Source organism: Nerophis ophidion, linkage group LG01, assembly GCF_033978795.1.
Source record: "Nerophis ophidion isolate RoL-2023_Sa linkage group LG01, RoL_Noph_v1.0, whole genome shotgun sequence".
NCBI lineage: Eukaryota > Metazoa > Chordata > Actinopteri > Syngnathiformes > Syngnathidae > Nerophis > Nerophis ophidion.
Window position 1 is genome coordinate 59,323,432 of NC_084611.1, and position 13,102 is coordinate 59,336,533.

Here is a 13,102-nt window from a genome sequence, read left to right on the forward strand (position 1 = left end):
TTGACCATCTGGTTAATACTAAAACATACTAATATACGCTATTATACACACACACACATACAATATATATATAAAATACACTAATATATGTCATACAATAATATATATATACACACACACACTAATATATATATATATATATATATATATATATATATATATATATATATATATATATATATATATATATAAATACACTCGCACGCACTAATACACACACACACACACACACACACACACACATTCAGATTCTCACACATACATACACAAATAGATTCTCGCACGTACATACGTACATTCATATCTAGGTATATGTTTGGCCTTTTTAAAGAATATATATGCATCATTGGGGATTAAAATAATCATGGCACCATATATATATATATATATATATAGGGATGATGTTTGATAAATTATCGAGTTCAAGCATATTTTCGAATCCTCTTATCGAACCAATTCCTTATCGGTTCTCTTATCGAGTCCAGATAGGTTGTTGTACATGTAAAAAAACCCAAAAAACAATATTTGGTTTAACAAAAGCTCACTTTTATTATATAAGAAAAAACATAAAATCTAATAAATATTGACTGTTACCCCCCCCCCAAAAAATAAAATAAATAAATATTGACTGTTGTTACCCAAAGTATATTAAGTGGGATTTTTCAGATAAACAAAAACAACCTGTCTCTGTGATCACTACAGGTGTATAAATAATAATATAGTGTTAAATAAAATCAGGCCCTTGGGCACAAAACTGAAAATAATACAGCTCTCCAAAAAGTGCACTTCTGCTACTATTCGACATAACTGTTTGTTATGATGCTTTGACATTTTTGAACTTTATTTCTTTATTGAAAGAAAATTCTATGAAGAGAAACGTTGTTTGCAAATGTGGTTACAATGCTAAAATATGAAAAGTTAAAGCTAAAAAAAGAAATAAACTTTGAGTTAACATTATTTCTTTATGAGCTACGGAATATAACAAATACACTACCCAGCATGTAACGGGAGTGACGAGAATGCACGGCAGCCCCGAAAAGTGTGTTGCATGTCGTCACCCGGCAGTAAACGTCAAGAACTCAGCCAACACACCTAGTCTGCATTATTTATAATTAGACTGACAACACATACACAGTGTGATTTTGCTTTGTTTACAAGGAAAGAAAAACAAAAGTTAAAAAAGGGGGATATGTTGTATATATATGTATGTGCTGCGTTTGCGTTAAGAACGTTGCGACAGCTGCCGTAAAGGAGGTGCGTTGCTAGCCTGGTTGCTATGTTTCCGGTTGGTTGTAAAAGTGTTGGTCATGTGTTTGTACCCTGCTCAAATCTCTCAGTAAAGCTATTCATTGGATTATGTCTTTTGTTTTGAACTTTATTACACCTTGGAGCGCTTTTTCCTGTCCGTTGTTTTCCTGCTTTCGCTATCCGCGCCTAATGACTGAGCTACGTGACGTCGTTTCTTGTGATGTCTCACGGAGCATTTCTGGTCGGGACGGATTCGAATAAAACACCAACTATTTTTCTTTACTATGGTGGTCTCGATAATGGGTACCGGATATCAAAAAGGGGTTCGAGTCCGAGGACTCGGTTCTTTTCTTATCGAACAACCGGGAAAACCGGTTTCGAGTATCATCCCTACATATATAATTTGTAATATTGGCGACGCGATGAGCCGTGCCCCCATCGCCACATGTATATTGGCAATCCGGGGGGAGGGTGTCCTCCTACAAGCTGAATCATGTTATTTTTAGGACTGATATCTAAAACAATATCATATTGTCTGAATATTCGCTAACAATAGCAACAAAATCGCTAAGTTAGCAACACTGATCCCTCTTGCTGTCTCTTATTCTCTGGTAGACCAGGTGTGTGTTGAGAAAAAGCATTAAAATGCCATCTACTGTACAAAGTTGTAACGACAAGTTTGTTTTCTTTACCAGTGTCAGCCTGCAGTTCCTTGCTGTCATCAGTTAGAGGATTGTCATGAAGGCTCAGGTATATCTGGATGGCTGTGACAGCAGCCTTATAGTAAAAGGGATGCATGCGGAGCACATCCTCTAACTTCAGCAGGTCCACGTACGAGCGCAGCGTCATCTTCCTCATGCAGTAGGTGTGAAAATCAAACTGGTCGTCCGTGATCTCCACAAAATGCTTAACAAAGATAGCGAGGAAAATAATATATAATGTTAAAATATATGTCTGCAATTGCAATTAGGTAAAACCTACCCTTTCAATTTCATGGCACTTCTTGAGAGCATCCCCAAATTTGTTCATTGCTTTGTAGGCAAGTGCACACTCTGTCTGGAACCACATACACTGCATTTCATTCAGATTCTCAACAGCTGACGCCCCCTCCTGGAAAAAAAAACATTCATAACATTGGAATCCTATGGCCAAACCATAAATCATGAGGAAATGCAAATATTTTATTTGATTTTATGAGTTTAATACAGTCTCCGAGACCAATTAAAGTGTTTGTAGTTTTTCACATTTTATGGGATCCTAAATTTGGGCTTTTAATTAGCTGTTAAGTATAAATGATTAAATATATGTTTTAAGTTATTTTTAAATTTACTCTGTGTGTAGTTTGTTCCTGGAAATTGGTTTAAATTTTTGAATACTAAAATGAATGCACTTTTAAAAATAAGCTATCTAAATAATTTTTCCTTTATTGCAAACTACTGCAGTTTTATTCACTTTCTTGAATGTCACACACTCAGTGACATTTGTTTTAAGTTATTTTGTCAAACACTGAAATTATGGCTCAACGTTGACTTTGCCCACTGATGGATGATGTACTACTAAATCAACTTCGTGCATATAAAAAAATTGTAGACTGAGTGTGTGCGCTAAGGGTTCTGGTCCTGCTCCTCCTTTTGCATGGTGCAAGAAGGAGGGACAATCACAGCTTTTAGTGCGCACAGAGTAATCAGTGACACTTCCGTGTCAATCACATTTATTTCAAGCATGTGAACAAATGGGCAAAAATTTTACTCTAGTTTGATCAAATTTGGATGGATTCATTTTAGGAGCAAAATGCCAATTAAGGGGTAAAATCTGTATTCGAACATGTGCTACTTCCACCACCCCCCAATACTTGCATGTCCTTTTATCGCACTGTACAGCCCTGATATATGTCCAATTCTTATCCACATACAAAACAGATGCGGGTTAGGTATAAAAAAATTGGAATTGCACTATTCAGACTGACATGAAAAAAATCTGATACAAGTCGCATAAGGGCAAACAAAGCAGAATTGACCCGAAGAGTGAACAAAGCATTTGTATATTTTCCGTTTTTTTAAGTAGTGGTTTGGGCAATGTATTATAAGTAAAAATTTGGTAGTAGGATCTGTTAAAATACAAACAATACCCACATTCATTGGACCCCAAAAAAAAGGCTGTTGTGATAAAAATTTCCACTGTTTTCTCTATTTTTTTGTTTCTTTACCTCAGACACAAACCCTGCATGCTAGATTTCTGAAAAATAATGATGTAACTATTTTGCTGTTTTAAATTGAAGTTTTTATAGAGCCATCATTAAGCTCAAATTCTTTTTAAGCACATTTTAGAATGTATTTTTGTGTACACTCTCACAGCTTCTCACCCTTGTGAACTTGGAGCACATTTCCTCCGCCTCTTTGACCATGCCGGCCTTCAGCATGTACTTGGCACACTTTGAGTTGATGAACCTATCAGCAGTATCCAGAGCTTGGGCCTCATCCATCCACTGAGCAGCCTCCCGGATGTTACCGGCATGCTGCAGGGCGATAAAAAGCTCAGTACCTGAACTATTTTCAAATATAGGTTGGTAAATGTGCAATTAAGCAGCACAGGCTACCTTGTAAATCTTGGCTTTGATAAGGAAGAGTTCAATGAGGGTTGGCGTACTATCAATGGCTGCATTGATGTAGTCAAGAGCCAGTGTCTGTTGGCCAACCATGTCATAATGCTGAGCCAGGAAGTACTGCACCCAAAGCAATGTGGTAGGTGGCTCCTCTTTACCCTCATCTGGAACAGTTCAATTTAACAATCCGTTCAACTTGACATTCATATACATCGGACTGCAAGAACAAATGCAATTTGACCACTACAATATTTGTATTTTGTGTATTAGTTTTATCTATCAAATAACTTGCATTTGAATTACATATGACTGTGGGTAATGTTGCTGACTGGCCATGGATGATCAAAACTATTCAACCCCCACACAATTTTGGTGTTTTAACAAGTTGGACATTTACTCCATATTTTGTTTATAGTCATATCAAATAAAGATGTGTCAAATAGACAAATGCAACTTAAATTGTAACACTGTATTTTACAAAATACCATAAAAGGACATTTTTCTTAATATCTCATTGACAAAATTATTCAACCCCCTAGTTACATGCATCTTTAGTACTTAGTAGAACACCCTTTGGCAGTAATTACATCCTTCAAACGTGATACATAACCGGACACAAGCTTCTTGCAACGATCTACAGGTATTTTAGCCCATTCCTCTTGGGCAAAGGCCTCCAGTTCATTCATATTCTTGGGCTTGCGTGCTGCAACTGCCTTCTTCAAGTCCCACCACAGGTTTTCTATAGGATTTAGGTCTGGCGACTGTGAAGGCCACTCCAGAGTCTTCCAGCCCTTCTTCTGCAACCACACTGATGTTGATTTAGAGGTATGCTTGGGATCGTTGTCCTGTTGGAAGGTCCAACGTCTCCCAAGCCTCAGCTTCGTCACTGACTTCATGACATTTGCAGCTAATATATCCTCGTAGGAAAAATAATTCATAATACCTTGAACGCGCTGGAGATTCTTGGTACCTGAGGCAGAGAAACAGCCCCAGAGCATGATTGACCCCCCACCATGCTTAACAGTAGGCAAGGTGTTCTTTTCTTTGTAAGCTTCATTTTTTTCTCCTCCAGACTTAACGTTGATTCATAAGCCCAAAGAGTTCCACTTTTGTCTCATCACTCCATAAAACAGTTTCCCATAACCTTTGGGGTTTGTCCAGATGATTTTTGGCATACTGGAGTCTATTTTTCTTGTGCCTGGTAGTCAGAAGTGGGGTGCGCCTGGGAGTTCTGGCACGGAGGCCTTCATCTCGTAGTGCGCGCCTTATTGTCTGGGATGAAACCTGCGTTCCCCCCTCTGCAATGTCCTGTTGTAGTTCCTCAGCTGTTACCCGGGGGTTTTTCACCACTGTACGCTTCAAATACCGGACAGCAGTTGCAAACAGCATCCTCTTTCTACCACGCCCAGGTAGTGTTTCTGTGCCTTTAGCTTTAAACTTGCAAATTATGGTCCCAACTGTGTCTCTTGGAATGTGTAATGTCTTTGCTATTTTTTTATATCCATATCCTTTCTTATGAAGAGTAATTACCTCCTCTCTTGACTTCTTTGACCACTCCCTGGACTTCACCATGTTGCAAATACACCATTGACCATCTACAAGAAGCTGAGCATCACAGTCTTTTTCAATCAGTTTAATTGTTGCTCGTTATGGTTCTAATCACATCTACAGGTGTTTTCAACACCTGATTGAAAATACCTTATTCAAATTCTGTTCTTAAGAGTTATGATCTTCAAGGGACTGAATGATTTTGTCAATGAGATATTAAGAGAAATGACACCGTTTGGTATGTTACAAAATATAATGTCGTAATTCAAGTTGCATTTGTCTTTTTAATGCATCTTTATTTGATATGACTATAAACAAAATACAGAATACATGTCCTACTTGCTAAAACACCAAAATTGTGTGGGGGTTGAATAATTTTGATCACAACTGTAGTAGTATGGATGATCATTCCAATCACAGTTAGTTCTTACCATTTTGGCTGAACAGTCTGGAGCTTTTTAACGAAGTCTCAAACCCAACCACCAACTCTTCTATAATTGACACCTGTAAAGGGAAAGTTGCACAATGAGAGTAAATGTTGTCAAATGAGTCACTTTGATATAATTGGAGTTAAGGCTGGGCGATATTGCCTTTTTTAAAAAGTGCCCTCTTTGGGGATTGTAATAGAGATCCATCTGGATTCATCAACTTCATTCTAAACATTTCATCACAAAAAAAGAAATCTTTAATTTCAATATTTATGGAACATGGCCACAAAAAAATCTAGCTGTCAACACTGAATATTGCATTGTTGCATTTCTTTTCACAGTTTTTGAACTTGCATTCATATTTTGTTGAAGTATTATTCAATAAATATATTTATAAATGATTTTTGAATTGTTGCTATTTTTAGAATATTATAAAAATATCTCATGTACCCCTTTGCATATCTTCAAGTACCCCCAGGGGTACGCGTACCCCCATTTGAGAACCACTACTCTAGCGAGTGACTTTCCAAATGATGCTCCATATTAGCAGTAATGCTACTTTTTATAGCAACGCTTTCCCCCCCACACTTGACAAATTACGGTTGTCTGTTCGACATATTCCCACTTGAAGCCGAACCACCGCCAGACGATGGAAACCCTGCTGTTGTTATTGGGAATTAAGTCTTCCTTCATTTGTTACCAGATCCGCACCATACCATCTTCCTCTCGTACGGCTAGGTTAGCAGCTAACGTTAGCCACGTCGCTACCTCTCTGCCCTGCAAGGGCGTGTATGTGACGTATGACGTGCCAGTTTGTGACGTGTATAAGAAGGTGCGCCTGCTTGTCTGCGAGAAGGAGAGACAGGAAAGAGCGAGGAGAGCCTGAAGTGTACGCCCGCAGCTAAAAGTCCTGCGTGTGAACGTGTACTCGAATTTTACGATATAGTCATTTTCTTTATCGCACAGAGACAAACCCGCAATATATCGTATGTATCGATATATCGCCCAGCCCTAATTGGAGTAATATGTGTTCTGTACAAATTGACAATTGCAGAACTGCCAGTCTTGAAGAAAATGGTACATAGTTTTTACATTTTATTCCACTGTCCTGCCCCCACGTTCTACAAGCCGACCAATCACAGCCTCTCCAGTAGGCGTCGCTGTAATGCAAGGTACATTTTTTTGCAAGCGCACGTCACGCAATAGAGAGGAATGAGCCAGTATGTTGCTGCCTTGACACAGGACCATAATCCAGGTGTCAGGAACTGAACCCCATTCTGGCGAAATGCAGTAAGATGCATATTTGGACAGCTGCAAATTATTCCATTGTCTGACTTGTACTTAAATGTGATTTACATCATTGATTAGGGGCGGAACTCGTTGGTAACCTGATGACCTCTTGTACAAGTTGGCAGGTCTGCATTTGTGTGGTTTAGACATTGGTCTCTGCAGTCACCTTTTCTTTGTCGTTGTAGAGAGACTTTAATGTGGTGAAGACAGGTGGACATCCTTTACTGAAGTTCATTCTCAGGTACCGGTCCAGACAATCTCGGAATTTCTCACCTAATAGATGAAGACAAAGTGAGATGAGGAATTTTGAAAAAAAAAAAAAAAAAAAAAAAAAAAGAAGCAAATAGAGTGAATGTGTTCAAACAATTATTAACAACAGAGATGTAACGATATCAAAATCTTACGGTACGATACTGTCATGGTATCAAGGCCATGGTACAATATTATGTTATTGTCCCAAAAAAATACTTGGTAAAAATGCCATAGTGTGTAAAATAAACTTGTTGCCTGAATGTTTAAAATAACACATTTAATTGAACACAAACATAATACCGAATTACTCTAATCAAATTTGTCACACAAACATGTATTTTCAAGAGCAACGCATTTTGCTGGAACATCCACTTGTAAAGAACATAATATCATGGCTGTCTTGAGTTTCCAATAATTTCTACAACTCTTATTTTTTTGCGATAGAGTGATTGGAGCACATTCTTGTTTGTCACAAAAAACATTCATGAAGTTTGGTTCTTTTATGAATTTATAATGGGTCTACTGAAAATGTGACCAAATCTGCTGGGTCAAAAGTATACATACAGACAGCAATGTTAATATTTGGTTACATGTCCCTTGGCAAGTTTCACTGCAATAAGGCGCTTTTGGTAGCCATCCACAAGCTTCTGGTTTAACTTTTGACCACTCATGACAAAATTGGTGCAGTTCAGTTAAATTTGTTGGTTTTCTGACAGCTGTGGCTACAATGTAGCTTACTACCACCAGGTTCCCACTTCTCTGTGAGCGCTTTGAGTATCTAATAATGGAAAAGCGCAATATAAATGTAATCCATTATTATTATTATTATAATTATAGACTTTTTTCTTCAGCATGGTCCATACATTTAAGTCAGAAATTTAGGAAGGCCATTCTAAAACCTTAATTCTAGCCTGATTTACCCATTACTCACTTTTTCTCCTTCAAACATATTGCTGGGTATTGTGGCCAAACAGCTAAATTTTTGTTTCATTTGACCACAGAACTTTACTCCAGAAGGTCTTATCTTTGGCCGTGTGATGTCAGACAAAACAAAAATGGAGCTGTTTGGCCACAATAAACAGCAATAAGTTTGTTGGAGAAAAGGTGAGGCTTAATTTAATCCCAGGAGCCCCATCCTACCGTCAAGCATGGGGGTGGTAGTATTATGCTCTGGGCCTGTTTTGCTGCCAATGGAACTGATGCTTTAATGAGAGTAAATGGGACTATGAAAAAGGAAGATTACTTCCACTTCAGGACAACCTAAAATCACCAACCGTTAAGTTGGGTCTCAGGCGCAGTTGGGTGTTCCAATAGGTCAATGAGCCCAAACAAATTTCAAAAGTGGTAAAGAAATGGCTAAATCAAGCTAGAATTAAGTTTTTAGAATGGCCTTCCCAAAGTCCTGACTTAAACGTGTGGACAATGCTAAAGAGACAAGTCCATGTCAGAAAACCAACAAATTTAGCTGAAATGCACTATTTTTGTCAAGACGAGTGGTCAAAAATCCAACCAGAAGCTTGCTAAAAGCTTGTGGATGGCTACCAAAAGCGGCTTATTGCAGTGAAACTTGTCAAGGGACATGTAACCAAATATTAACATTGCTGTATGTATACTTTTGACCCAGCAGATTTGGTCACATTTTCAGTAGACCCATAATACATTCATAAAAGAACCAAACTTCATGAATGTTTTTTTGATCAACAAGTATGTGCTTCAATCACTCTATCACAAAAAAATAGGAGTTGTAGAAATTATTGGAAACTCAAAACAGCCATCACATTATGTTCTTTGTTTGGGGTCATTGACCTATTGGAACACCCAACTGCGCCTGAAACCCAATCTCTTTTGACTGTATATATAAAAAAAAATGTATGTCTTCTGCAGTGGATCTTTTTTTATATTAGTTCAGAAAATGTGGTTTCTCAACTGACAACATAACTTTTAATATTGTAAATACCTCAGAGATTAATGTTGAGTAGTTTCTCATATTACTCTTATTCCCGGCAGTGTACACGCTCCAAGCTGGCGCTTTTCCGCCTCGTGGTGTTGGCCTGGAAATACTTAATACGAAGGTAGCGGACTTCGCTTTTCAGTACGCAGACATTATTACTGCAGCAAATGAGGTTTTTTGGCAGTTTTTTTCCCCCTGTTTGTTAACACCATAACTTAAAGTGGAACTACTTTTTTGGGGGGAATTTTTCCTATCGATCAGAGGGACAAAAAGTTGAGAGACAACACAAAATGTTTTTTTTTATTGTTGCATTCTAATTTATAAAAATTGTCTCGTTCTTTGTGACTGACATTAGCCGTAAGCTTGTTTTTGCATGAGCAGCTGAATCGCTTATGAGTTTGTAATGCACAACACAATGCAGTAGGGCAACAATCTGCACTGACTGAAAAACATGAACAATCTTAATGCAGTATCTGTAAATTATTAGCCCCCATTTCATGTTTTGTTTGACAGCTAGCCCGACCGTGTATGTAGTTGTAATCACAAGCATGGTGTGCTGAATAAAAAACAGTCAAGACAAAGGTGGCGCGCTTTGCTTTGCAGTGGGGAAACTTTGAAACCGGCGGCAAAGAGGTTATATTTTCGGCAGGGTTTGTTTATTTGTTAGCAACGTAACTTTAAAAAGTTATGAACTGATTTTAATAAAATTTTCAAGAAACTTCTGAAAAATACAGGTCCTCTTCTCTCTACGAACATGCTTCTCTCACACGCTTCTTCTTATTCTCCGCTTTACGGTGTTAAACAACCCCATTTTGTTGGTTCCGTGCTGCACAGAGGATATGTTGTATATTTTCAGACCGGCAAACGCAAAAGTGCCAATAAAAAACTATACTCACTAAGTTTTCCATAAATACAGCCACAAGTCACGGAAATATTGTGAGGATTTTGAAACCGCAATACAATATCTACAAACCCCGTTTCCATATGAGTTGGGAAATTGTGTTAGATGTAAATATAAACGGAATTCAATGATTCGCAAAATTTTTTCAACCCATATTCAGTTGAATATGCTACAAAGACAACATATTTGATGTTACAACTGATAAACATTTATTTTTTGTTGCAAATAATCATTACTTTAAAATTTGATGCCAGCAACACATGACAAAGAAGTTGGGAAAGGTGGCAATAAACAATGATTAAGTTAAGGAATGCTCATCAAACACTTATTTGGAACATCCCACAGGTGTGCAGGCTAATTGGGAACAGGTGGGTACCATGATTGGGTATAAAAGCAGCTTCCATGAAATGTTAAGTATTTCACAAACAAGGATGGAGCGAGGGTCACCCATTTGTAAGCAAATTGTCGAACAGTTTTAGAACATTTCTCAAAGAGATATTGCAAGGAATTTAGGGATTTTACCATCTAAGGTCCGTAAAATCTTCAAAAGGTTCATAGAATCTGGAGAAATCACTGCATGTAGGCAATGATATTACGGACCTTTGACCCCTCAGGCGGTACTGCATCAAAAACAGGCATCAGTGTGTAAAGGATATCACCACTTGGGCTCAGGAACACATCATAAAACCACTGTCAGTAACTACAGATGGTCGCTACATCTGTAAGTGCAAGTTAAAACTCTACTATGCAAAGCAAAAGCCATTTATCAACAACACCCAGGAACGTCGCCAGCTTTGCTGGGCCCGAGCTCTTCTAAGATGGACTGATGCAAAGTGGAAATCTGTTCTGTGGTCTGACGAGTCCACATTGTGGCGATGGGGACATGGTGTCCTCCGGAACAAAGAGGAAAATAACCACCCGGATTGTTATAGGCGCAAAGTTCAAAAGCCAGCATCTGTGACGGTATGGGGGTGTATTAGTGCCCAAGGCATGAGTTACTTACACATCTGTGAAGGCATTATTAATGCTTAATGGTCCATACAGGTTTTCGAGCAACAAATATTGTCATCCAAGCAACATTATCATGGACGCCCGTGCTTATTTCAGCTAAACAATGCCAAGCCACGTGTTACAACAGCATGGCTTCTTAGTAAAAGAGTGCGGGTACTTTCCTGGCCCGCCTGCAGTCCAGACATGTCTCCCATCGAAAATGTGAGGCGCATTATGAAGCGTAAAATACGACAACAAGACCCCAGACTATTGAACAACTAAAGCTGTACATCAAGAAAGAATGGTAAATAATTCCACTTTCAAAGCTTCAACAATTAGTTTCCTCAGTTCCCAAACATTTATTGAGTGTTGTTAAAAGAAAATGTGATATAAAAATAGACTCCCTTTTTAGACCAGTTGATCTGCTGTTTCTTTTCTTTTTCTTCTATGTCCCACTCTCCCCTGTGGAGGGGGTCCGGTCCGATCCGGGGGCCATGTACTGCTTGCCTGTGTATCGGCTGGGGACATCTCTGCGCTGCTGATCCGCCTCCGCTTGGGATGGTTTCCTGGTGGCTCCGCTGTGAACGGGACTCTCGCTGCTGAGTTGGACCCGCTTTGGACTGGACTCTTGCGACTGTGTTGGATCCATTGTGGATTGAACTTTCACAGTATCATGTTAGACCCGCTCGACATCCATTGCTTTCCTCCTCTCTAAGGTTCTCATAATCATTATTGTCACAGACGTCCCACTGGATCATTATTGTCACCGATGTCCCACTGGGTGTGAGTTTTCCTTGCCCTTATGTGGGCCTACCGAGGATGTCGTGGTGGTTTGTGCAGCCCTTTGAGACACTAGTGATTTAGGGCTATATAAGTAAACATTGATTGATTGATATAACACAGTGGTGAACATACCCTTTCCCAACTACTTTGACACGTGTTGCACCCATGAAATTCTAAGTTAATCATTACTTGCAACAAAAATAAAGTTTAGGAGTTTGAAAATCAAATATATTGTCTTTGTAGTGCATTCAATTGAATATGGGTTGAAAAGGATTTGCAAATCATTGTATTCCGTTTATATTTACATCCAACACAATCTCCCAACTGTTATGGAAACGGGGTTTGTACATTATCGTTACATCTCTAATCAACAATGACTAAATAAACTAAAACGATCTGCTAGTTCTTTTTCACTAGAAGTTGCAATGTTGGTCCTACCAGTAAGAAAGTTGAGGGGCAGTCGGCGAGGAACCAGTCCTTTAGGAAACTTCTCCCAGGCATCCTCATAGACCCTAAATCGTTCCTCCACACTACCTAAAGAAAAGGAAAACACAGGAAAGCTACTTCAACAAGCAGGAAAGACTACTTTTACTATATTTCGTAAACAGTAAATGCCCACCTATTTGTGATTGGCATTTGCTGTGTGCATATAATAACAGATTTATTTTCTTTGCTTTAAATTGTAAATAATTTATTTTCTTAGTGTAACCTAACAATAGGGGCGAGAAATGCATGTTCAGCATAATAGGTGGCCTAGCATGATGATTTCAACTTTCAACTCAGGTAAAATGTCTCAAAAGAGTTTTCGAATAGTGAAAATCGGTCAAGTAAAACCAAATTTGTGATCACAGCATTCGTCATTATTTTACGTTACTTCTCATTTTTAAGCACTTACTGCAAAGGAGGGGAGCTGCTATAAAAGGAAGAGTAAACAGGCAATGAAACATGACACCACCTTTCACCATTCTATATTAAAACAACTCAGTCTATCATCAACCAAAACATGGACAGTAGTTTGGTTATAGAGAAAGAAAAAATGAGGAAAGGTGAGCTATTAGTACCATCAAGTGGCCAACTTACACCAAGATGCACATCATAGCTTTGAAAAG

The 13,102-nt window shown here is 38.4% G+C and overlaps 1 protein-coding gene across 1 annotated transcript in view; it reads right to left on the minus strand.

The window, feature by feature from the left end:
• naa15b (N-alpha-acetyltransferase 15, NatA auxiliary subunit b) overlaps positions 1 to 13,102 on the minus strand; it is a 56,433-nt gene that overhangs the window by 13,777 nt on the left and 29,554 nt on the right. Inside the window, exons 8-14 of the mRNA XM_061908450.1 lie at positions 12,432 to 12,527; positions 7,283 to 7,389; positions 5,830 to 5,902; positions 3,845 to 4,014; positions 3,611 to 3,763; positions 2,230 to 2,358; positions 1,941 to 2,154 (exon numbers count right to left, since the gene is read on the minus strand). Coding sequence (XP_061764434.1) covers positions 1,941 to 2,154; positions 2,230 to 2,358; positions 3,611 to 3,763; positions 3,845 to 4,014; positions 5,830 to 5,902; positions 7,283 to 7,389; positions 12,432 to 12,527 — 942 coding nt within the window. The remainder of the gene's footprint in view (positions 1 to 1,940; positions 2,155 to 2,229; positions 2,359 to 3,610; positions 3,764 to 3,844; positions 4,015 to 5,829; positions 5,903 to 7,282; positions 7,390 to 12,431; positions 12,528 to 13,102) is intronic.